At 42.7% G+C, this 25,562-nt stretch overlaps 1 protein-coding gene across 1 annotated transcript; it reads right to left on the bottom strand.

The window, feature by feature from the left end:
* Nucleotides 1-8,318: 8,318 nt before the first annotated feature.
* LOC133446014 (NACHT, LRR and PYD domains-containing protein 12-like) lies at nt 8,319-24,388 on the bottom strand. The gene is made up of 8 exons (XM_061723691.1): nt 24,284-24,388; nt 21,307-21,589; nt 20,983-21,066; nt 16,739-18,599; nt 16,483-16,656; nt 14,106-14,279; nt 13,135-13,181; nt 8,319-9,006 (listed from the first exon to the last, which is right to left on the bottom strand). The coding sequence occupies exons 1-8, from the start codon at nt 24,329-24,331 to the stop codon at nt 8,480-8,482; spliced, it is 3,198 nt and encodes a 1,065-aa protein (XP_061579675.1). The 5' UTR covers nt 24,332-24,388; the 3' UTR covers nt 8,319-8,479.
* Nucleotides 24,389-25,562: the final 1,174 nt, after the last annotated feature.

The following is a 25,562-nucleotide window of genomic DNA, read 5'->3' as shown; positions in this document are numbered from 1 at the left end:
GTGGCGTCCCCCTGCTGGCAGAACCGCGGTACTGCAGGGAGCCATGGAAACACGGTACAAGAAAACCATGTGACTCTACTGGTGATGCATTCACGGACTTCCGTAATCTTAGGACAGCCACACACTAGATGCCCTTTAAAGGGGACCTATTATGGCATCTAATACCTATTTTAAACAGGCCTTGAATGTCTTAAAAACAAGCTTTTGATTGTTTTTGCTAAATAAATTAGAAATTCAGCCTCTTAATCTTAATTTTCTGAGATGGCAAAAATAAGAACTTTATTGATCCCACATAGGAGTAATTCATGTTATAGAGAACAAGGTAGTGCCGAAAAACAATATATATCCCCCCTCACAAAAATAAGAAAAATAGAGAAACATATTTTCTCATCAACAAAACATATTTTAAAATTTTCAAGTCACAAAATAACATAAAAAAGAAAGTCCAGAGTGCTCAGAAGGTTCATCTAAATCATGTGACGAAGGTGCTCTTTGGTGGGAAAAAGGATGTCAAAAAATAAGAAAAATCCAAGGCACTTTTCTTCAAATATAAAAAGCCTTTATTTGAAATGGCTATTTCATGTAGAAGATTTTAAAAAGTCATCTTCTACATTAAATAGCCATTTCAAATAAAGGCTTTTTTTATATTTGAAGAAGAATGCCTTGGATTTTTCTTATTTTCTAACAAAATAACATATTTGAACGATTTTTCAGACAATAAAATAAAATTTGAACCATTTTTCAGACAATAAAATAATATTGGAACCATTTTTCAGACAACAAATAACATTCTTATTTTTGTGAGGGAGGATATATATTGTTTTTCAGCACTACCTTGTTCTTTATAGCTGATACAACATGAATTACCTATATGTGGGATCAATAAAGTTTTCTTATTTTTGCCATCTGAGAAAATTAAATATATTATATTTGGTGCCTAACTGTTTCCCAAGTATATTAGTGCGTGTGTGAATGAATAAATGAGACGTAAAACGTACATTTCTTTGTATAAAGGCGCTTTATGAAAATAAGTCTATTTACTTGTATTAGTTTACAGCGCAGTCTTGCCACATCCAATATGGCGGCGACGTTGACGTATCGCAGCAGCGGGCAAGAACACTCGATGCGGCGTCTACGTATGTCTATGGGCGGGGAGGCTATGATAATGAGGCACTGTGCTAATTGGCTGCCTGAATGACGCGATACACCGCTATGAAAAAATGGTGGAAGCTCCGGCCGGTGGAGTTAGTTGTGGGCGTGGTTTCACGCATCGGAGGCCAACCTATGTAAATCGCATTTTCGTTACGTAACGAAAGGGAGCAGAATCTGAACGGCTCGTAGAAGCCACATCACACTGGATGGCTCATCCAGGCGGCTGTACAGACACTGCAGAATTTGGTTGCTTTCCTCCTTCTCTGAGTTGACAGGCTGAGGGGAGACCACTTTATATATGTTAAAGCAAGAGAAAACCTGTTTTTCATAATAGGTCCACTTTAAATCTCACCCCACATTAAAGACCCGGCAGACCCCAAACATACGGACAGTTTCAACCATCTTTTTATATCGGACCCATGAATGTACGGTGACGTAGCAGGACCACAGTATAAAAAGTCTCCAATTATGCCAAATCCCCAGTCTTGCAAACCACTAGATCAATCTGAGTCCGCATGGCGGATTTGGAAGGTGGTCAAGGAGTTCCATATCAAACCAAGTACCAATCTTACCAAGTCCCCAACCACACCAAATATTAAATCAATCTGAGTCCACAGTTAAGCCGAGTCCCCAATTATACCAAGTCCTAAATTGATCAGAGTCCCCAATCAAACCAAGTACTAAATCGAGTTAAGTCCCCAATCATACCAAGTCCTAAATCAATCCAAGTCCCCTATTAAAATGAGTCCCCAATTTTGACAAGTCCTAAATCAATGAGTCCTCGTGGTGGATTCGGGGGGTGGCCATGGGTGGCAGCCACCCCGGACACAATTACTTTTTCTTTTTTTTATGTAGGCGGAATCCTTTTGTTTTCAGCTGCAGGGCACAAAAGTGTCCCATGAGGGTCTGTGGGGATGTTTTTCACGTGATTGCGTTATGCTAACATACATCCTCACTTCCATATAATTGTTTCTTGGCTACCCCAAAATTTCCGCTGGCCCCACCCTGGTCATCCCATTGAAAACTGTGTGGCTCTAAATCGAGCTAAGTCCCCAATTGACCCTTTGTCAGCCTTCTGATTGGTCCCTGACTGACCAATAAGAAAAATGATTCTCCGTTGGTCAGAATATCCGATTGGACAAAACAGCCGTCTCTCTTGTTCACATCAATGGAAAAAGCGTAGTTTTTACTTGCCTTCTATCAAAATTTAAATCACTGGATTATTTTTTTAAACTTTGTATTTGTAAAAGGAATCCCTAAACTGTCAGATATCCGATCTGTACTACCAAAACAAAGTCAGCTCGACAGCAGGCTACAACCGCAAACGTGTTTATTTATTTATCTTACAATGGTTAAGCAGTGTGCTCGGGGCACTTGTAAAAGTGACACCTGCTACCCACAGAGAATCACAGGAATACATTTCACCCCAAAACCAACAGTAAATTACGAAAAATGTCTGCTTTTGATAAAGTTATGTGGACGGCCAGACTTGCAATTCAACCCTTCTGCCGTGCTATCAGCTAAACTAATCCAAATATCTCGTTTTTGGCGAAAACATCAGTTTTTTTAAACTCAATACGCGGTACCTGAAATGTTCCTTTTTATTTATATCTAAAGTTTAATAAAGTTTAATAAATTGACCGATACAGGACATGTGTCCTTTACATCGGTATCAAGAATAACTTACAATAAATACATAGGACTAACATTTACATTCAAAACATTTCATAAAATCACACACAGATTAATTAATTCCATTTTGCATCACCTATCAGCTCTAAAATCGTACAAAAAGTCTTTGTTTGACCAGAACCTATCCAGTCTGTTCTTGAAAGAGTTCACAGACTGGGCCTGCACGACTTCCTCTGGAAGTTCATTCCACTCTTTGACTGCGCGCAGTGTGAAAAAGTTCCTCCTCTTCTCTGAGTGACACTTTTGTGGGAACAACTTCAAAGAGTTTCCTCTCAGTTCATATGTACTGGTCCAGAACTGAACAATAGGTTCGGCTGTGGCATCATATATCTCATGTACAAGCTTGTATACTTCGATCATGTCCCCTCTGTGTCTCCTGTATACAAGGGTTGGCAGTTTCAGAGCTCTTAGTCTCTTTTCATAGGATAACCCTTTCAGACCTGGGACTAGTTTCGTAGCTCTTCTCTGGACACCCTCAATTTTTTCAATGTATTTAACTTTGTAAGGGCTCCAAACAGAGTTAGCATATTCTAAATGAGACCTCACCAGAGCTTTATATAATGGTAACAGCACTTCACTATTAAGATCTAAAAATGTTCTTTTTATTATAGCCAACATGGAATTGGCCTTCTTGACCTTATCTGAGATGTGGGTTTGGAATTCTAATGTACTGTCCATCGTGACCCCCAAGTCCTTTTCCTCCTGTATTTGTTTGACCACTATGTCTCCAATTTTATAGTTTACATTACTGTTACCTTTTTTTGTAATATTTAGATGCTTACACTTTTCAGGGTTCAGTCTCAGTAACCAAGTATCACTCCAGGTACTCACCCTGTCAAGATCTGATTGGAGTTCAACTCTGTCGGAGTCATTTGTGATGATTCTGAATACTTTTGTGTCATCTGCAAAACATATACATCTGATTTCACTGAACTGGGTAGATCGTTTATATAAATGACGAAGAGCACAGGGCCTAACACGGAGCCTTGTGGAACTCCCGACGTCACTCGTCTCCACTGTCTAGTTGCTGTTGATTTTCTTTGGTGCTATAATTGGAAATAAAATGATGTGAAACCCAGTTTTTACAATGGAAGTGGACGGGAGAGATGACAGTTTTGTCCGACCTAGCAACAGGGCTTGACAAAGGGTCAATTAAACCAAGTCCTAAATCAATCGGAGGCCCTGATTAAACCGAGTTCCAACACTTTAATTTCAAGTATGCACCAACATTTTTCACTCAACTTTATCTAAATCAAAGTTGGCTTAAACTGAAAAACAAGCACCTTTTCAAATAACCAATATGACAAAAACAATCACAATGATCAACTTTTACACATCAACATTTTTTATGCAGAAGTTGTTTTAGAGTGTTTGAGGTATTTGAATGGTATGAGGTGTTTGAGGTATCTGAACCTGTTGCAACCAAGCGCCAACCATCTTAGTTCCGCTTTGATGCTCATGCAGGACTACGGTTTGCTGCAGTCGGCTCTAAAAGCGAGTCAATCTCCATTGACTATTATGTTAAAATGTTGCACTTTAGAGCAGAAAAAATCATATTTACGGCCTGGTTCTAAAACTGCTGATATTGGTTTGTACCACGCCAGGAGTTTATATCACGCATTAACTTTATTTCTAATATGATTGTTTGGTTGTCGGCTCTGTTATCACTTCCTTATCTGTAGTCGTCAGGCTACCGCCCTTTGTGAAGCAACTATCCCCTTGTAAAAACCCAGCGTCGGTAAGGGTCTGAGGGAAGATTTGCAGATATGTCTTCAGGGTTCGAGCCAGGGCCGGATTTAGCGAGGCCCACTAAGGTGGGCAGACTGAAATGTAGGGTGGGCAATGAAGAAAAAATTTTGAGGGGTCAAACCCCTGAAATGCATTGAAAACTATGCTATCATCATATCAGTTCATCTATCTTCTCCACAGTATGCTAACCCAATTGCTCTTCCTGACACTACCCTCTGCATTTACTCGGGCTTGGGACCGGTGTTCTGCCAATCCTTGCTACCTGCCGAGAAATGCTACTTTGTGGTTCTGTGCATGCGCACAGTCAATTTTCAAAGTTTGATTGCCCCGCCAATAATTTCTTGCACGATGTAAAATGGATAATATGGGATGTTGAGTATTTGATCCTTCAAAATACACTACCCATGACATGATTTGCATTACACATTGTGAATACGATAAAGAGAAAAAAAAAAAACAATTCTATTGCTTTATTTGCTATTCATTCAGTCATTCACCTTTATTTAACCAGGCAGGTCATTAAGAACATTTTTATTTACAATGACGACCTGGCAAGAGACAAGGACCATTTGGGGGAAAAGAACGTGGTTTAGGGAGTAAAACACAGTAAAATTGTAGCTCTACAAAGGTAGAACACCATTAGGTAGCATTTTTTTGGCAAAGCAGCAAAAAATGGCAGAACACCGGTGTTGTGCCAAGGTGTTGTGCCAAAAAGTGATTACCTGCCAGAATCTGATTTCTTCTGATTTCTGGCCGCGGGAGTGCGCACAGCAGCCCGTTGTACGATGAAAACGTCAGATTTTCAGATCATGAAGCTCAAGAATGAGACCAAGTCATATTGAGGCAGAAACAACTTTTCATTAACTGTATTTTGCCTTCAATCAATTTTTGGCAGGTGAAAATGCCTATTTTGTGTTGAAATGGTCCTTTAAAGAAGTTAAAAGCAATCCTGTGAGCTCTAGTTGAGTCTAGTCTATTATGAAGCTCAAGAATGAGATCAAATCATATTTAGGTAGAAACATCCTTTTATTAATTGTATTTGACCTTCAATCCATTTTTGGCAGGTAAAAAAGACCCATTTTCAGGGGAGAAATCAGATTCTGGGAGGAAATCACTTTTTGGCACAACACCTGTTGTGCCAGGCACAAACAGGACACTGGCTTTTGCCTGTTGAGGCTGCATTTATTTTATGTATTTTAGGCTCTGCGTCGATTTAAAAGGTCCCGCGGCAGGCTGGCTCGGCACTGCAGCACCGCCACCCGCACCGGCGCTCTCCGCCCTCGCCGGGATGGAGAGAGGCGTCTCGGGGTACGCGGCGACGCGCACCGCTCTGCGTTGGTGTGAGGCGGACCGTAAATCAGCCTTACGGCGTAGGTTACGCAGTGACGCGCAACGAACGGTGCGCGTCGCCGCGTACCCTACGCCGGGGGCTCTGCGTTGGTGTAACGCGGAACCATAAATCAGCCTTCAGTGTGCCTGCTGTTCTGAACACGTCTCACGTCTCCGAGACACAACTTTTGCGGTATACGTTCATTGTTGTGTCTAAAAAATGATGTGCAGTGCCCACCCAATCAGAAACGGTACAGATATTTTGTGATATTTTTTTTATATAAAAAAACAAAATTATAAAAAAATAAATGATCCCCATAACTTTGATTGGGTGGGCAGGACGCACGTTTGGGTGGGCACAGCCCACCCCTGCCCCCCCCTAGAACCGGCCTCGGTTCGAGCTGCGTTCAAAGCTAACTATGATCAGTGTGCAGTGGGCATGTTTCAGAGGGCTTGCTGAGTGACATGGCTGCGATCTATATGAAGGAAAACAGGCTTCAGAGTCGGTCCTCAGAAACCAATGGTTTACGTGACCAAATGCTTTGTCCACTGTTATATAGTCTATGGTTTCACCTGGCCCTAGTATTGTCATTTTAGTGAGATATAACCAAACTTTGGTGCGTTTCTACCTCAACACCATGTTGGAAACATTCTGAACCAAAATACAAAGCGTGTACTGTACCATCATGTACCACCATCATGCAAAAGCACCAGACATTGGCAGGACCTATAAGTGGAATCCTTAGGCAGACGGATTAACTACTGGAAATCGGTTCTCTTTGAGAACCGGTTCTCGATTCCCATCCCTGCACATACTAAATTGATTTGAGTCCTCAATTAAACCACTTCCCTAATCTCACAAAGTCCCCAATCAATTCCAGTCTCCAATCGATTTGATTTGAGTCCCTTCCGGCCTATTCGGTGTGAAAATGACTGTAAGAGGATACGTTTGGGACGGCAGAGAGCTCACTTGTTTGTGCAGCCACACCATATAGGGAAGCTATCGTCTTCATCCATGTGTGACTCGTTATCTTCCTCTTCTTTCTGTTTCAACTTCAGCTTCATTTGTTTGTGTCCCCAGGCGAGCGATTGGTTTCACAGCAAAGGAGATCACATACAAAGCCCATGAACACAATAACCCATATAGGCCTTACATACGTAAAAACACACAGACATGTAGAAACTCAGATGCTTAAAAATAGAAATAACCCAGGTACAGTGAGTCTGAGATCAAAAATGTTGGGCTTGTAATGAAAAATGATTGTAGCCTAATGAACTTTGGGCCCCCTCCTAAAAGCTTTCAATAGCTTACTTTGGGGGACCCATTCATACATGCCAAAGGACCATTATAGATGTCTGAATGGTCACAGTTGTATACGTTTATTTTAAATGGCTATGTATGAATAAACTTGAAACTTGAATAAATTTAAGACGATAGCTTCCCTATATGGTGTGGCTTCTTGAACTCATAAGCTACCTCACACTGTGCAATATTTTCTATTTCCTGTCCATAATGTCCCAATATTCCTTACCTATCTATGTGAAATACTCTTCCATCCTTTCAGTGCAATATTCTTCCACCCATCCAAGTGCAATATTCCTCCACCCATTCATGTACATTTTTATTTTATTCTCCCATTCACTCTTTTCTTATAGTGTATATATATATATTTATGTTTACTTTCTTTGTTCATTTTTGTTGTGTACAGTTTAATTGCTTATATAGCCTTGCATTTGTTTTGCACTTTGACGGAGCTGCTGCCTAATTTCATTGTAGAAGTATAATGATAATAAAGGCTTTCTATTCTATTCTATTCTAAATAGTAAAGATAAAGAGAGACTGTTAAATAGTCATAAAATAGACAACTGAGTGTGAGAGACTATTAGTGAGTTCCTGAGTTGTTACAGTGCAACTCTGCTGTTCCTCAGGTCGTCCGATGTGGATTGGCCGAAGGTGAATCACTTGCAAGTGGAAGTCCAGCAGAACATCCAGCAGACAGTCCTGAAATGTTCCTCTTTATGCTGATACATGCTGTAGAGCTGCTAGTGAACATTTATTGAGGAATATCCTGTTTCAAATGTTGCATCAGTTCCAACACCAGAAATAACAGCTGCATTTAGCTGATGCTAGGTTAGCCCACAATTCCCTGCTCGTCTTCAGATCCTTTCAGACCAGGTTTCCCGGTTTCAGCTCTGTTAGTCCTGGTTTCAGCTCTACTAGTCCTGCTAGTCCCGGTTTCAGCTCAGTTAGTCCTGGTTTTAGCTCTAAATAGTCCTGGTTTCAGATCTACTAGTCCTGGTTCCAGCTCTGTTAGTCCTGATTTCAGATCTACTTCAGAGTTGCTATTTATTACCCACTTGCAACACTGGACAAAAACTTGGGTTTTTCTCCAGGTACTCTGGCTTAGAACCTTCTGAGTGTGGCTCCTCCCACAGTCCAAAAACATATACTTCTAAAAAAAAAAACACTTCTAAAAGTGTTTCAGTTTTCACAGATTAATTTTAAATTCCCCTCTTTTGTTTGAAGCACAACTTTGAATCTGTCATGGATTATATTTTACAAAGAACAAAGAAACACAGAGGAATGAGCAAATAATCTGAAGCCAGGATAGAGAGGCTCAGTGAAGGTGGTGTTGAAGGTGTGGAGGTGGCTCAGCGAGTTAGACAAGACTCTGTAGAAGGACAGGATGCCGGCAGGAATGTCCACATACACCGCTACTCTGTGAGAGACGCTGGAGGAGGACAGCTCCGTCCTTTTGTCGTTGTGCCAGACAAAGTAGCCCTCTTCTGAGCACCTGAGACTCCAGGACTGTTCGTTCCATCCAAACCAGCAGTCCCTGCTGCCTCCAATCCTTTTGATTCCTCTGTAACTCACCGATATATAGACCCATCCTTCCCACACCACCTCCCAGTAGCAGCGACCAGTCAGACCAGCGGTGCACAGCAGCTGTTTCCAGAATTTAAACCTGTCTGGATGATAGGGATACGGTTCCTCTTCATCCACACGTGTCACCTTTCTGCCGTCGTCAGACAGTTTAAGATTCCTGTTCATAGTGTTCCTGTCCACGATGAGTTTACAAAAATCTGATCAAGAAAAAAAATCAGAAACAGTAGCAGGTTAGCAGGGTAGACTGGAAATGAGCTAAACACGCCCCCATGTCACATGCAACTTAAAATGTTTAAAAAAGTGGCATGAAATTTTGAAAGTCAATTTTTTAACAATATTTGTTAACTTAAAAATATAATACACTGCAAAAAACAGCCACTCTAGAAATAAGCCCAAAATTCCATAAATCTTTGCCCAACGGAGTAAGAAAAATATTCTGAACTAGAAAACTTAAAACTAGGAACAGGGTCTATGTTCCTAGTGATTTACCATGAGTGTGTGAGTTTTTGTATGTATATATGCATATAAATGTTAATTTTATGATGTAAAGCCATTTGCGTTACTATTGTATGAAAAGTATTATATACATAAAGTCTGATTCTATTTGATTTGATACATTTTAACACTGAGGTCTATGGACATTTATTTGCTGTTGGAGCAAGCCCCAAGATCACCTTCGCCTGTGATTAACAGGAGGGCATACATTCGCTCACCCATACTCATGAGCTGTGGGTAGTGACCGAAAGAACGAGATCCAGGAGGGGTTCAGAGTGGAAAAATGGATAAACACACCCCGAATGGTCAGCAGAGGAACTGCAACTTTTCTTAGTTCTGCAATGGTTTCAACCTTGGAAATAAATATTGGCACTCAGTTATTCCATACTTGGAACTCTGAGGAGGCTCAACATGTCCATGGTGTCCGAGTCACCTGGGTTCACATCTCCACTAATCCCAAGTCCAACAACCCTGACCACACTGAGCAGCTATGACAGCAGATCTCTGGAGGTTTGTGGACATCAGCTTTGATCGTGTTTGCGGAGAAGACTTGGCACTAGATGACTAGACGGTACAGGCGAGACCACATGGAATGCACCAACAGAAGAAAGTGCTGAACTTTGGGGCCATGACATGAAGAGTGTAAGATGAGGTGTCCTCTGCCTGCACTATGATCTGTAAACCCTCACCTCCAATTTACCCTAATTACCAGCAGGATCTATTTTTACATTTTCATTCATGCCATATTTACAGTGGGGCAAAAAAGTATTTAGTCAGACCAGTTGTGCAAGTTCTCACACTTAAAAAGATAATAGAGGCTGGTAATTTTCATCACAGGTATATCTCAACAATGAGAGACAAAATGAAAAAAAAAATCCAGAAAATCACATTTTCTATGAGGTTGAGATCTGGAGACTGGCTTGGCCACTCCAGGACATTGCAAACTTGAAATGTTTCCTACGAAGCCACTCCTTTGTTGCCCGGGTGATGTGTTTGGGATTATTGTCATGCTGAAAGACCCAGCCACGTTTCATCTTCAATGCCCTGCTGATGGATCCCATGATACATGGTCCCATTCATTCTTTCCCTTACCTGGATCAGTCGTCCTGGTCCTTTTGCAGAAAAACATCCCCAAAGCATGATGTTTCCACCCCCATGCTTCACAGTATGGTGTTCTTTGGATGCAACTCAGCTTTCTTTCTCCCCCAAACACGACAAGTTGTGTTTCTACCAAAAAGTTCTATTTTGGTTTCATCTGACCGTATAACATTCTCGCAATCCTCTTCTGCATCATCCAAATGCTCGCTAGCAAACTTCAGACGGGCCTGGACATGTACTGGCTTCAGCAGGGGGAACGTCTGGCACTGCAGGAAGTGAGTCCTTGGCGGCGTAGTGTGTTACTGATGGTACTTTTGTTACTCTGGTCCCGGCTCTCTGCAGGTCATTCACTAGGTCCCCCGTCTGGTTCTGGGTTTTTTACCCACCGTTCTTGTGATCATTTTTACCCCATGTGGTGAGATCTTGCGTGGAGCCCCAGATGGAGGGAGATTATCAGTGGTCTTGTAGGTCTTCCATTTTCTAATAATTGCTCCCACAGTTGATTTCTTCACACCAAGCTGCTTACCTATTGCAGATTCAGTCTTCCCAGCCTGGTGCAGGTCTACAATGTTGTTTCTCACGTCCTTTGACAGCTCTTTGGTCTGGCCATAGTGGAGTTTGGAGTGTGACTGTTTGAGATTGTGGACAGGTGTCTTTTATACTGATAACCAGTTAAACGAGTTAAGTCTGTGAAAGCCAGAAATCTTGCTTGTTTGTAGATGACCAAATACTTATTTTACTGAGGAATTTACCAATTAATTCAGTAAAAATCCTACAATGTGATTTCCTGGATTCTTGCCCCCGTTCTGTTTCTCATAGTTGAAGTGTACCTATGATGAAAATTAAAGGCCTTACTCATCTTTCTAAGTGGGAGAACTTGCACAATTGGTGGCTGACTAAATACGTTTTTGCCCCACTGTCTATTTGACGACATCATGAAAGGCAGAATATCAACACAGTAGGAGAAGAAGAAGACAAACAACAAAGAACTAACCGTAAGAACTCCAACGCAAAAGTGCGTATGGCGCCACCTAGCATCACGGAGATGAACGTCCCTCACTCAATAATCGATTGTCTTCTCGCGCATGAATACTTGGATTTCTCTGGTTTAATCCTTAGCTAGATTGTTGCCAATAGCTTGATTTAGATGTGCAGTTAACTGCACTGTCTGATAGATAATAACATCTTGGATCAACAGGTTTTTACTATAAAACCAACAACAGTCATTCACCAGTGTTCCTGTTTGTCCTTTCCTGGCTTTCCTTTCCTACTACTGCTACTACCATTTAGCAGACACTTTTATCCAAATGACTGATATCTGAGAGAACCACACAAGCAAGAAATTCCATAGGAGGGTCCAGCATCGATAATGTGCTGCCATGCTAATGCTAGGTTGTTGTTGTTTTTTTGTGTGTTCCATTCCCACCCAACACAACAGTCCCTTTTTACAAGAAAGCTATGTCTTAAAAGACACCAACATATGATCATTTTTGTCATAAGTGCATGCATCTTACTCAGTGTCCTGCAAAAAGCTGGACAAATCCTCTAACTAATTCCGACTGCCAGTTTCATTAGTGCAACCACATTTACCTGTGTTCCCTCACCTGGTCACCTGCCTGCCACTCCCACCTCATCAGTGCAACCAGCTTCACTTGTGCTCCCTCACCAGATATATACCCACTCCTTCCAATCAGTCTTTGGCTGATTGTCTTACTCCATGTCCTAACTGCATGCGACGCGAGCAAGCGTCAAAAACAATTCCATTTCCGTATTTTTTATTGCACTGTCCATACTGGTTGCGAGCGGCGCGTCGTTTTGAGCTGGACTTTTGTCGGACGCCCTGTTTCTATTTTCTTCCTGTCGCTCGCGTTGAAAGCCAGTTGAAAGCGATGTAACTGGCTTTCAATGCGAGTGGCAGGAAGAGAATAGAAGAACATTTAAATATCACAATATCAAGCTTGTTTTCTGTTTAGAAAGTACAAACGTAGGAAGATTACAAGTAATCACCCTTTTACTTGTAGGAGTTTCTTTCAGGAGCGCACGGGCGGTTAGTGCGGTGAATAAAGGCTGATTTATGGTTATGCGTAAAATCGACGGCGTAGGGTACGCGGCGACACGCACCGAACTGTACGTAGGGTCTGCGTTGGTGTAACGCAGAACCATAAATCAGCCTTTTTAAAAAGCGAGCTTCAGCTGTCAATAAAAAGAACGTGGGGTTCAATGTGGACAGAGCGCGTCTGAACCCACGCAGTGCGACGCGATAGTCGGACGCTCGTGTCCAGTTAGGACAAGGTGTTAGCTCAATGCAAAGACTTCTAGAAGTTTTCTCTGGAGTGTCTTTTTGGTTTCGACCCTGCCTGTTCCTGACTAGTCTGCCTGCTTTTCGCTTGTCTGGTTCCTGGTTGCTCGAATTCCTTGCCTGAAGGTTTCTGCATCTAAGGACGACTGATTTTGTGACTATTCAGGTTGTGGACTACCACATTCAGCTTTGGCTTGTACCACCTTCATTTTGGCTAATAAATTGTACTGTTCCACTGGCCTCGATCTGTGCTATTATTGGATTCAACCTCACGCCCATCACACTGTTGCGCTGAAGACACTGTGGATGTCTTTGTTGATGCTGGTCTGGTTGTAGCCCTGCCTATGTCCCATGCTTCCTTTCTCTGATTGGTTGTATGATTTTTTCCTGAAAAAAAGGAAAACTTTTGGATCATGAAGCCACAAACACTTACATTTCCTCAGTCCAGGTTTTAGCCTCTGTTCGCCACCATGTTCCAGCCTGGAAGAACAAACAAAGTCTGAATTTCACCACTGAGCTCTATTACCTTCAATAAGATACACCACATGAACAAAAGAGCTGAATTCATGAAGCATATGAACTCAGACACTGGAGCCGAATAATAAACCAGTCAGCACCAAGCGCCAACATCCTAACCTCAAAAACTTGCGGTTTCTCCTACAACCACGGAGATCTGGATCCAGACAGGTGGTTCATCTACCCACCACTACGTTCTAGATTCAGACCTGCGGCTCCTCTACGGACCACTACGTTCTAGATTCAGACCTGCGGCTCCTCTACGGACCACTACGTTCTAGATTCAGACGTGCGGCTCCTCTACGGACCACTACGTTCTAGATTCAGACCTGTGGCTCCTCTACAGACCACTACGTTCTAGATTCAGACCAGCGGCTCCTCTACGGACCACTACGTTCTAGATTCAGATCTGCGGCTCCTCTACGGACCACTACGTTCTAGATTCAGACCTGTGGCTCCTCTACGGATCACTACATTCTAGATTCAGACCAGCGGCTCCTCTACGGACCACTACGTTCTAGATTCAGACCTGTGGCTCCTCTACGGACCACTACGTTCTAGATTCAGATATGCGGTTCCTCTACCCACCAGTAGGGTCTGGAAGAAGACTTCTGTCACATTGCATCATGCGATGACAGGTAGGACGTTGTATGTATTTGTAGGATATATTTGAAACCGTTTACATTTATTTTTCAGTTGTTTGTAACAGATAAAAATCTTTAAACGACAACACTGAAAGAGAGCTAAATATGAAAAGAACCAACTCCCTGTTTGGGATTAAAAGGCACACATCCTGTCTTTTAGATGTGTTTTCTACAAAGAAGTGTGTCAACAGTTTGTTTTAAGTTGCTACATTACAGAAACATAACCATGCTTGTCGGTTCATACCTGAGAGTGTCCAGCCTCCATCGTGGATCCCTCAGTCCTGCAGCCAGAAGCTCCACTGCTGACTCCCCTGGATGGTTGTAGCTCAGGTCCAGCTCTCTCACATGGGAGGAGTTGGAGCTCAAAGCTGAAGCCAGAGAAGCACAGCCTTCCTCTGCTATCATACACCCCGACAACCTGTAGACACATTTACAAAAAGTTCATTAATTCATTAGTTCATTCTCTCATCAAAGCATATCCCAACTTCAGCGGGCGAGGGGAAGTTTTAAGATTGAATATGGACTTGCAAACAACTGGATGTTAGGGGATATTTTTGTCCTCAGTGCTTTAGTAAAAGGCAAATTCCCTTCATGGCTTTTGAATATGTTTCACCTCTCATCTTAAATTCTTCTTCTGTTCTAATTGATTGGTGGAGACCCTCGGGTTGTTAAGCTGTTGTTGGGACATTCATAAGTCTATGTGAATCATTGACTCACCATGATGTCAGGGCAATTGCCCTCCAGGATATAACCACACCCTGTACCAGCAGTTGAGCTCCATATTGACTCAGGTACAGTCTTACTTTGTGAATGTTGCAGAGAGCAATGTGGGATGACTGGGACACAGAGGCAGCATGGTCAGAGAAAGATAGCTGGTCATCAAACATGACACAGAGGTTATTTAACCTTTGTGGTAGTGGCATTAGTAGAGCCAATATTTATGTTGATATCGAGGCTGAACAAGCAGGGATTGCGGGGCCGTTTAGTGGGAATGAAGGTAGAGTTGTGTATCGTCGCAATAGGAGTGATGTGAGAAGCCCTGTGAATGAATTATCTGGTCCAGAGAGGTGGTGTATAGGGCAAAAGAACAGAACAAAGAATGTACTGATCCTGAAATGTTCAAGTTAGAGAGTAAAGATGGCAGTATGTTGTGATAACAGTATGTGTGATTACCTCTATTAAAGAGAGCATAAAGGTCAAGAAGGGTAACCACAGAGGACATACTTGCTGCTCTTGCTGTTCTTGGGTCTTCTGTCACAGACAGCAGAGACATTTCAGTGGGATGGACCTTTATGAAACCAGAGTGATTTATATCAAGAAGGTCATATTTTACAGGGAGGTCCATCACATGATTAGAAACTGCTCGTTCCATCATTGGAGTAGCTTTGAAGGACCTGTCCAGACAGGTTGTAGGACTGGTACCAGTAAACAGTTTAGATACTTCTCACTCAGTGAGGGGAGAAAATGAAGAGGGCTTTCCCCTGCCAACTGGGGGAGTGAGGGAGGAGCACGTAGTAAGACTACTACATGCCATGTTTGCAGTACCCATGCAATCATCCAGTCCAGTTCAATTCAACTTTATTTCTATAGCATCTATTAAAATACAAGTTGTCTCTAGGTGGTCTCCAGAGACCAGAACATGACCTCTGAGCAATTTTTACCGAAACAATGGCAGGTAAAAACGCTCCTTTAGGAGGGAAGAAACCTGGATCAGAACCTGGATTATAAGGGGGGAAAAAGAGGATGAAGAACAGAGAGAGGAGAGACACAGATATATTGTCAAAGGTACAAAAGAGCACATGTATTAGTATTAATGATCCTCCAGGTCTGAAGAGCCCTGAGGATCCAAAGACTACAGTCAGCTAGCTGAATGTTGACTCATCAAGGATCCTACTGGTGTTTGATTGTCACTCCCACAGTCTTCATTTCAGTTTGGCATCAGTTGCTTCAGGTAATAAAGATGGATGGATAGAATCAGAATTAATGTACAGTAACGTGACTTAACATCCTTGGGCAAAGACAGAGTCCTACGGACTCAAACAACGAGTCACGTTGCTGAGAATCGGCTCCTGCTGCTACTCAAGGTGAGCTTTGCTAGTTTCCACTCAGCTCCAGCAGCACTCGCTTCAAATGTTACAGAAGTGACAAAAAAATGAAGATGTATAAACACATTTCAAAAGAATTAATGTGGGGTAACAGTTAGCATCAAAGTTAACAAGATCTTGCCATCCAATCTGACTTAGCTAACTTTTGATAACTGAACTGGTGTGGGTGTGTTCAAGTCAGCTCCCAGACCTGCTCCTTCCACCCATTTGCTCATTTTTGGACTGATCAGTGTTGGGTGGTGTCAGTTCCTTCCAACAGAGAGCTGTGCAGTAAGACCAAAAAACAGAATTACGTTGGCTCCCCTGAAAGCCCCAGGTGATGTCAGATGGCTTTAAGTTCTGTTTAGATGTTCTAAGGTGAAAACCTGCCAAAAATGTGGTGCTTCAAAAAGAAGTAGTTATCTTGGTCACTGAATCCTTCCAACAAAAGCAGTTAAAACACAACACATACAATATTATGTAAAAAGTGATTAGATATGAAATGTTTTCAAAGTCCTTTCAAAGGTGAATCCTGACCTGAGAATCTCCAGTGTACAGTGTGGACTCTCCAGTCCGGCCGACAGCAGCTTCACTCCTGAATCCTGCAGGTCGTTGGTGCTCAGGTCCAGCTCGTTCAGATTAGAGGACTCTGAGCTGAGAATAGAGGACAGAGCTCCACAGCTTCTCTCTGAGAGTTTGCAGTGGGCCAGCCTGAGGACAGTAGAGATCAACACAACAGTACTGTTTCTGATGGACTTTTACAGCAAATATCTGCAGACTTCCGAACACCTACATAACTTTCTTGGAGGCTTTGACCACTGGAAGCAGCCTCAGAAGAGCCTCCTCCGAAGCTTCCTCTGAAGAGTATTTCTTGAGGTCAAACACCTCCAGATCTTCTTCTGAAGACAGTAAGACGAAGGCCAGAGCTGACCACTGAGCAGGAGACAGTTTCTCTGTGGAGAGACGTTCTGAACTCAAGTAGTGCTGGATCTCCTCCACCAGAGAACCATCATTCAGTTCATTCAGACAGTGGAACAGATTGATGCTCCTCTCTGCAGACAGGTCCTCACTGATCTTCTTCTTAATGTACTGGACTGTTTCCTGTCTGGTCTCTGAGCTTCTGTCTGACTTTATTAGCAGGTCCCTTAGTCTATCCTGATGGGTCTCCAGTGAAAGACCCAGGAAGAAGCGGAGGAACAAGTCCAGGTGTCCATTTGGACTCTGTAAAGCCTTGTCAATGAAAATCCTGTGGGTCACTGTTGGGGTCTTCTTGCTCAACAGTTGTGGAAGATATTTCAGGGACATTTTTGGTGGCAAGCCTATGACACTTTGGTTATGCTTAATAAGTGACATCCTGACATGAACAGCAGCCAGAAACTCCTGAACACTCAGGTGGACAAAGCTGAACATCTTTTCTCTCTCTTTCCTCCCACGCTCTTCTCTGAAGATCTCTGTGAACACTCCCGAACACACCGACGCCTCACTGAAATCGATGCCGCTCTCTCTCATATCATTCTCGTAGAAGATCAGGTTTCCCTTCTCGAGCTGCTGAAAAGCCAGTTTTGCTAACGACTCAATGCACTGAATGCTCTTCTCTGGACCATACTTGTCTTTGGTCAGATCGATCTGGAACACCAGGAACTCTGTGTACATCTCAGTCAGGGTCCTGGGCAGCTCTCCTCCCTGTCTGGTTTTCAGCATGTCCTCCAGAACCGTAGCAGTGATCCAGCAGAAAACTGGGATGTGACACATGATGTGGAGGCTTCGTGATGTCCTGATGTGGGAGATGATTCTGTTGGCCTGGTCCTCAACTCTGAACTTCTTCCTGAAAAACTGGTCTTTCTGAGGATCAGTGAAGCCCCTGACCTCAGTCATACAGCTGATAAACTTTCGAGGGATCTGATTGGCTGCGGCAGGTCGCGTAGTTATCCAGATGCGAGCAGAGCGCAGAAGTTTTCCATTGATGAGTTTCCTCATCAGAACTTCTGTTTTAGTTGACTCTGTAACATCCACGGAGCGAATGTCATCAACGTGAAGGTCCAGATGAAGGCGACTCTCGTCCAGTCCATCAAACACAAACAGAAGTTTGAATTTGCTTTTGTCGTAGTTGCTGTTTCCTGATGACTGAAGACTCGTAAATATGGAATTAAGAGCTTCCTCTTTGATGTCCACAGTTTCTGGGATACATTCATGGATGAGCTGTGCCAAAGTGAACTTCTCCCCCTTCAGTGGGTTCAGCTGACGGAAGGTGAAGGGGAAAAGAAGATGCACGTCTTGATTGCATCTCTGTTCAGCCCAATCCAGCACAAACTTGTGCACGAGGAAGGTTTTTCCAATTCCAGCGATTCCACTGGTCAGGACAGTTTTTATGGGTCGGTATTCTCCAGAAGGATGTTTGAACATGTCTCTGGTTTTCACTGGTTTCTCTGTTTCTGCTGGCTTCCATACCCTCTCAATCTGCCGGACTTCATGCTGCGTGTCGATGTGAACGTGACAGCCGGCTGTGATGTACAGCTCCGTGTAGATATCAACCAGACGCTGTTTATCTGCTGCCCAGCCTTCTTGTGCGCACATGAACTTATCCTGGAAGTTTGATTGAAGCATCCGTTGGTAAGAGGTGATGGAGCATGGCTCTGGAGCTGGAACCATCGCATCTGTGACAAACAGAAAGAGGAATGCTTGAGCTTAACTGAAGTCATAAATTCACAAAAAATGTTGTCCGGACATACAGCATTTTATATTGAGTTTTTGAACTTGAGTGGGGGTCCATTGCTACAGGTTATTCAGTCTTTATACAAGAAATTGGTCAGCAATTCAGGGTCTTTCTGCGGGGATCAGGGCTAGCCTTTGTCACTGATGGTTCCTTTTGCAAGATTCTTCAGATGGTTGTTGGTGTACACTGCCTTAGTTTTTAGGTAATCACTGACAATAAACCATCCTTTCATTATTGGCAAAAAACCTATTATTTTAGTTTTAGTTTTAGTTAGTTTTTTGCATCTATTCATTTACATAATTGAGGCATTGATATAATAAGTTGATATAACTACTTATTTTGGTGAGAGTTCGAGATCAGTGGTCTTCAACCCTGGTCCTCGGGACCCCCTGTCCTGCATGTTTTAGATGCTACCCTGCTTCAACACACTGTGATACAAGTACCTGTGTCATCAACAGAGGTGTGCAGACCTTGGTGACAAGCTAATGAGGACCATTAATTAGAATCAGGTGTGTTGGTGCAGGGAAACATCTAAAACATGCAGGACAGGGAACACGAGGACCAGGGTTGAAGACCACTGTTCTAGATAGAGCTGGGTATCATCTGTAATAAGTAATGAGAGTGAATAAGCTGTGATAAGAAACCCCACAGTGTTGGAGAACATGGAAGAGGATGAGCATGCACATAGGAGGAGGGGCCCAAGAACTGATCCATGTGGGACTCCTGTTTGTTAATATGGTTCGATGAGGTGATTCTTTTTTTCAGCAGAGACTGACTGAAGTTTATATCCTCTATCAAAGAGATAAAAACACTTTAAAACACAGAACTATATTTCAGGCTTAACTCCGCCGGCTGGAGCTTCCGCCATTTTTTCATAGCGGTGTATTGCGTCATTCAGGCAGCCATTCAGCACAGTCCCTCATTGATTGATTGATTGATATACAAATGTAGATCTGGAGGACGGGGCTTCTGCTATCAGGAACAAACTTCCAGTTTAGGTTAAGGAGGCTGACACCACCTCCACCTTTAAAACCTAACTTTGTTTAGTAAAGCCTCTAGTTAGTGTAAACTCTAGTGTGTTAGGGCCAGTAGTCATAACTGCAGCTACAGGACCAGACTAGAGCAGCTGGTCTTAAACAGAGGTTCCTCCTAGATATGCTGCTATAGACCTACACTGATGTGATCATGTGGGACACCAACATGATCCACTGAGCGGTGCCCATCACCCCTGTTTCTCTTTCCTTTCTTCAGATCAACCCTCGGTTATTAATTAGAAGTATGTCATAACCATAATTGTTCTCCATTGTTCTGGACCAAGACTGGGTAAATGATAATTTAATAACATTTTAACTATGATTAACTCAATTATATAGCTGGAGGTTGGTAAATGTCATAATCCATTTGAAGCTCAGTTTTCCTCTAAATTTACTCTGCCTTCCTACATTCTGTATTCTGATTTTCCACAGCTGGAGATTTCTGTTTTGTTTTGTCTTTAGTAAATGATCTTGGACCACAAGTGTTTTTGAAATAAACTGTTCAAAAGATCATCTACAGATTCTGTCCTTATCACAAATTTTGATAGGACTTCTACAAACACAATCTTAGTATTTTCATTGCTATATACTGTATTTGTGTTTCTTTCTACGGGGCATGAGAAGACACTGTTAAAGAACATACAGTAGCAATCAGACACAGCTACATCCCCGATATGTACAGAGGAAATACCAGCCCTTTGGGATGACTAGATCTAATGTGTGGGCTTAAGTGTGTGTTGGCTCAGTTATATGTTATAATAGTTCCAATGCATTGAATGATTCTGTGTTTGCCAATATAGCAGCAGTGAGGATGAATGAGAAGACTCAGACTTATGGGAGACATTTAGAGGCCTGAACATCATCACCACCGTACCACAAAACCAATTAGCTCCACGTTAACACAATGCCCTATACAGCACTTTTTCAGGGTACTTTAAAGACCGGCCCACTAGACCCCTAATAATGGAAACCCACCTGTACTGTAGAACAGGTGACATTTATTTGGTAAAATGATCCTGACCAGAAAGAGGTGATCACATGTTTATCCCTGAACACCAACATACAAGAATACCAGTTTATAACAACTGACTTTGAACCCTTCACAGTTAACTGTTATGTTTTTGAATGTCATTCTGGCAGGTTTTGGTTTCATGCTCAAATATAAGAATCCCTCAAACATGTTAAATGATGAGCAGATTAGAAGGGGGTGGGGTTAAAGGTCCATTCTTATAGAAGACAGATGTTTGGTCTTTCAGAACTATCTTACATACCAGAGTCCAGCAGTTTTACCTTCAGATTGAGGAAGAGGAGCCTGACTTTGAGAGGAGGAAGGTCCACCGTTCTCTGAAGTTTCACCAACATCACTGACGTTCTCTGACAGAAATATGGATTATGAGAGTGAAACTGGTGTACACTGGATGATTAAGATGAAAATAATTTCAAGCCAAGAACTTAAACGTTCTTCTTTATGTTTCTACAAATGCAGGCGGCTAATTCCATTTCTCCGCAAATGCTGCATACTGAGGCTGACCTTGATGTCTGGCGTCCCCCTGATGATCAGGAGGACCATTTGCATTATCCTTGTAGTCTAGACAGAAACATCTCTGGACTGACCTTCTGGTGAGGAGCTGCTGGCAGACAAACTCTGCAGCAGGTCGTTCCTGCCGATCCTCTCTAGAAGCTTCCTAGTCGCCCCCACAGCTCCAGGAAGTCTGTAGGTCTGGACCATCAGGTCCACGGTGTCCGTCCTGTTCGCTGTCTGCAGGTGGCTCTTCTTGATCGCTGCGAGGCCTTGAAGGCTGTCGGCCTGCTGCAGGAACCACTTGAACTTATCAAACTCCTCATTTCCCAGATCTTCCAGGATGTTCAACAGGTCTGCTGGCGTCATCACACTTCCCTGATGAAGTCAGAGAAACTGTTACATTCCAGGTATTCACGTCTGAGGTTCTGTCCAGTGACCCAGTGATCAAGATCTTCACTGCGAGTTCCAGGGAGTCTCCGGGAACAACTTATATTTGATTTTTATCAAGTTTTGGTCTTAATGACAGTAGGACAGAGGTTCCTAATCTAAAGTGAGTTTCTCTCATATCCCAAAGTGTTATATGAAATCTGGTATCTAAATAAAGGAAATGTAAAATTTCAGCAGAAATTTAAAATTAAGTTGATATGTTATATATTTATATGTATGTGAACGAAGATACAAATGGACTAAATCTTCCACTTTTAGAGCTATTTGTGTTAATTCATGTATGAACAACCTCAACTCTCTAGAAGTCCATCCCAGAATGTCTCACCATCTACTGGAGCAGCACTCATATTTCAGGTGGGGAACAGAGACTTTTAAGGGGGTTTTAAAGATGAATGTTTAGAAGGACTTTTGCACATTTAGTCATATGGGTCATTTATGTTTTTCGGGATTCAACTATAAACCTGCTTTATTTGATAAAAATTGTATTAGATGTTTTAATTCTATTCAAATATAACTGCTTGAGATTGTTTGCATCACTGAGCTCTTCAGAATGTTCTAGCACCTCATTGTGGAACGGTTTTTGAGCTGTGGGTGTTTGAACAAGGACGTATCTCAAGAACGATGATGGACTTGGATAATTGACCCTCTATGGAGTCTACAATTCAATTTTAAATTGGATCTAGGTCCTAGTGGTCAGAGGGGGGACTGCAGGTCTGGATCTAGGTCCTAGTGGTCAGAGGGGGGACTGCAGGTCTGGATCTAGGTCCTAGTGGTCAGAGGGGGGACTGCAGGTCAGTGGATCATGTTGGAGTCCCCCTGTAGCGTAGCTCTATAGCAGCATATCCAGGATGAAGCTCTGTTTAAGACCAGCTGCTCTAGTCTTGTCCTGCAGCTGCAGCTACGACTACTGGCCCTAACACACTAGAGTTTACACTAACTAGAGGCTTTACTTAACAGAAACGTTTGAAGTTTGGTTTTAAAAGTGGAGGTGGTGTCAGCCTCCTTATCGCAAACTGGAAGTTGGTTCCATAGTAACGGTTCCAGATAGCTGAAGACCCGTCCTCCAGATCTGGAGCCAGCACTGGCCCTAGCACTGAACCCTGCGGGACACCATAGCAGACCCTCATCTGTTCTGAAGAAACCTCACGACCATGAACAAACTAGAATCTGTCAGATAGATATGATTTAAACCAACCTTTAAAAGTTTAAGAAAGGCCCACTGCTACCGGGTGGGCCTGGTTGATTTTTTTCTCTAATCCTGATGATTTTACTGTTAAAGAAGCTCATAAAGTCTTCACTACTGAGAGCTGCAAGAATGCATGTCTCAATAGAGTTGTGACTCTTTATCAGGCTGGCTACAGTGCTGAACAGAAAACGTGGGTTACTTTTGTTATCCTCTATCAACGATGAATAATAAGCTGTTCTAGGTTTGCGAATGGCTTTTTTATATACTATTAGACTATCTTTCTATTCACGATAAAAGTCTACAGAATTACAAGAGTACCACTTCCTTTCCATTTTACACACTTTTTGTTTCAACATGTGGATATCTGAATTATACCAAGGAGTTGAGCTCCTATGGTTGGAAACCCTGCTTCTCAAAGGAGCAACTGCATCTAAAGCTCAATGCAGTAAATATTTTGTGTTACTAACAAAGATATCAACATCTGCAGAGGTAGAACTTAGGTCACTCGCCTCATCTGAGGAGAGAATTAAAAGCTTAAGATTATCGCTGTCAACGTTCATATGAATGTTAAAGTCACCCACAAGGATGACTTTGTACTGATCAATAAACCAGATGGGAAATCGGAAACCTCAGACAGAAACTCTAGATAAGCACCAGCAGGGGGCCGGTACACTACCACTAACAAAACTGGCTTCTCTGATTTCCAGCTTGGGAATTTAAGACTAAGCATGAAGCTTTCAGACATATTATAATCATATTAGGTTCAGATTTTATTTGAAGACTGGAGTTAGAGATCGCCGCTCCTCCTCTGCCTCTGCCCGTGTTTTGGGAAATATGATAATTAGAGTAATGGGGCAGCGTCGATTCATTTAAACTAACATACTCTTCCTCCTGTAGCCACATTTCTGTTAAACAGAAAATATCACTCTGGTCTCAGTAATTAGATTGTTTAATAAAAGAGACTTGGAGCTTAAATATCCTATATTTAGTAGTCCACATCTAATTTTTCGGGCTTTAATTATTACTAAATGTAGAAAGGTTTTTATTTTTCCAAGGTTATTTTGGTGACTTTGCTTATTATGTAATTTGTTCTTTCTGTTGTTGGAACATCACTGGTCCATTTGCAGGCTAACACATGTTGTAATGAAGCTCTTGGTAGTTCCAGAAAAGTAGTCAACGATATGGGGTGTCTAGTCAAGACACGGGAGGCAGGAATAACCTTTAAATGGTGTATTGTATCTTTCTGGCATAGAGCAGATGCACAGGCAACTTCACCCTGTGTGTGTGTGTGTGGTTCTAAATGAAAGAATAAAGGAAGTCAACATTATAGTACTAAATAGACTATCTCTACGGTTACACAATTTAAATAGTGCAAATAATTACTAATGATAATTTACGACAGGTTCTTGTTCTAGTAGAACCGGCTAGAGACTCACACAGAACCAGGAGCTGCTGTCTCCTCCAGGACTGGGACAGACGTTCATCTGGAGAGTGGTTTTGGAGCGAGCAGAAGGACAGAGAAGCTGTGAAAAACAGGAAGCCAGGTCCAGATTTCCTCACAATTCCTCATATCGGAGCCTGTTTGCTCACCGCAGTCAGACATGAGAAGCGTTAATTCCTCCGGTGCTCGACGTCTGAGGTTTAAGCTCCTCCACAAACAACCAAGCGTATTTCAGCAGACACAGGCGTCACAACAACCTTTTAATCTTGGGTGAATGGACATCTCAGTAGTTCATTGATTTGTGGACCTACACGCAGGACCTCCACAGGTGACAGATCGCAGTCCTTCATTTTGACAAAAGACGGCACTCATCCACATTGACAGTCTAGCTGTGGAGCATGTTTCCAGCTTTAAATTCCCACATGTCTCAGGACCTCTCCTGGACCATAAACTGTCCCAGCCTGGTCAAGAAGGCTCACCAGCGTCTCTGCTTCCTAGAAGAACCTGAGGAAAAAGCACCTGTCCTCAGATATCCTGGTGAATTTCTACTGCTGGAACACCGAGAACATCCTCAGCAACTGCGTTACGGTGTGGGATGGGAACTGCTGTGCGGCTGACTGGAAGGCTCTTCAGAAAGTGGTGAAAACAGCCCAGCGCATCACACAGCTACTTCCTGCTGTTGGTGACATATACAGGAAGCGTTGCCTCAGGGGAGCGAGCGACGTCTGCAGGGACTGCCATACTGCACATAAACTGTTTGTCCTCCAGCACTACAGGAGCCTCCGCTCAAGGACCAGCGGGCTAAGGACCGGGCTCCTCCCATCAGCTGGCTTTTCCCATCAACAGTCTCCCTGATTAATTCATACATTGTTGACCCACCCCCCAATCTGTATATAGCCTACTGTCCATGACAATACATTTACTACAGACATTTGCACAATTGTTGGTGTTTGCAGTAACGTGTACATTCTGTGAATAGCAGACGTATCCATACCTGCATGTTACCACGGGTTTGGTGCTTCTGCTTGGAGGCAAACTGCATGTTGTTGGATGTACGTGTGACGTACAGCGACATTAAAGTTGAATCCAATCAAAGCACTGCTCAGACAGGAATCAAAACATGAACAAAAGACACAACCATCAAGAAACAGATTTAAAAGACAACTAATCACCCAGACAGACGGACGGAACAGCAGGGAGGAAGAGAAGGACGAGACAATGGTTGTCCCTCCATACCTGTCCTTGTATGGTGTACTTGTAACAGGGAGTAGAGT

The sequence above is a fragment of the Cololabis saira genome, chromosome 1 (assembly GCF_033807715.1).
Source record: "Cololabis saira isolate AMF1-May2022 chromosome 1, fColSai1.1, whole genome shotgun sequence".
Taxonomy (NCBI): domain Eukaryota; kingdom Metazoa; phylum Chordata; class Actinopteri; order Beloniformes; family Belonidae; genus Cololabis; species Cololabis saira.
Note: the sequence above shows the minus strand (reverse complement) of the source record. Positions and strands in the feature narration are given on the sequence as shown.

Bases quoted from the DNA above. Each gene is read 5' to 3' on its own strand.
- LOC133446014 (XM_061723691.1), bottom strand. From the start codon at position 24,331: ATGAACGTCTGTCCCAGTCCTGGAGGAGACAGCAGCTCCTGGTTCTGT. The intron at 18,600-20,982 runs GTAAAACTGCTG...TGTTTGTCACAG, and splicing joins TCCTCTTCCTCAATCTGAAG to ATGCGATGGTTCCAGCTCCA. The intron at 14,280-16,482 runs GTCAGGATTCAC...ATGTGTCTACAG, and splicing joins TGTACACTGGAGATTCTCAG to GTTGTCGGGGTGTATGATAG.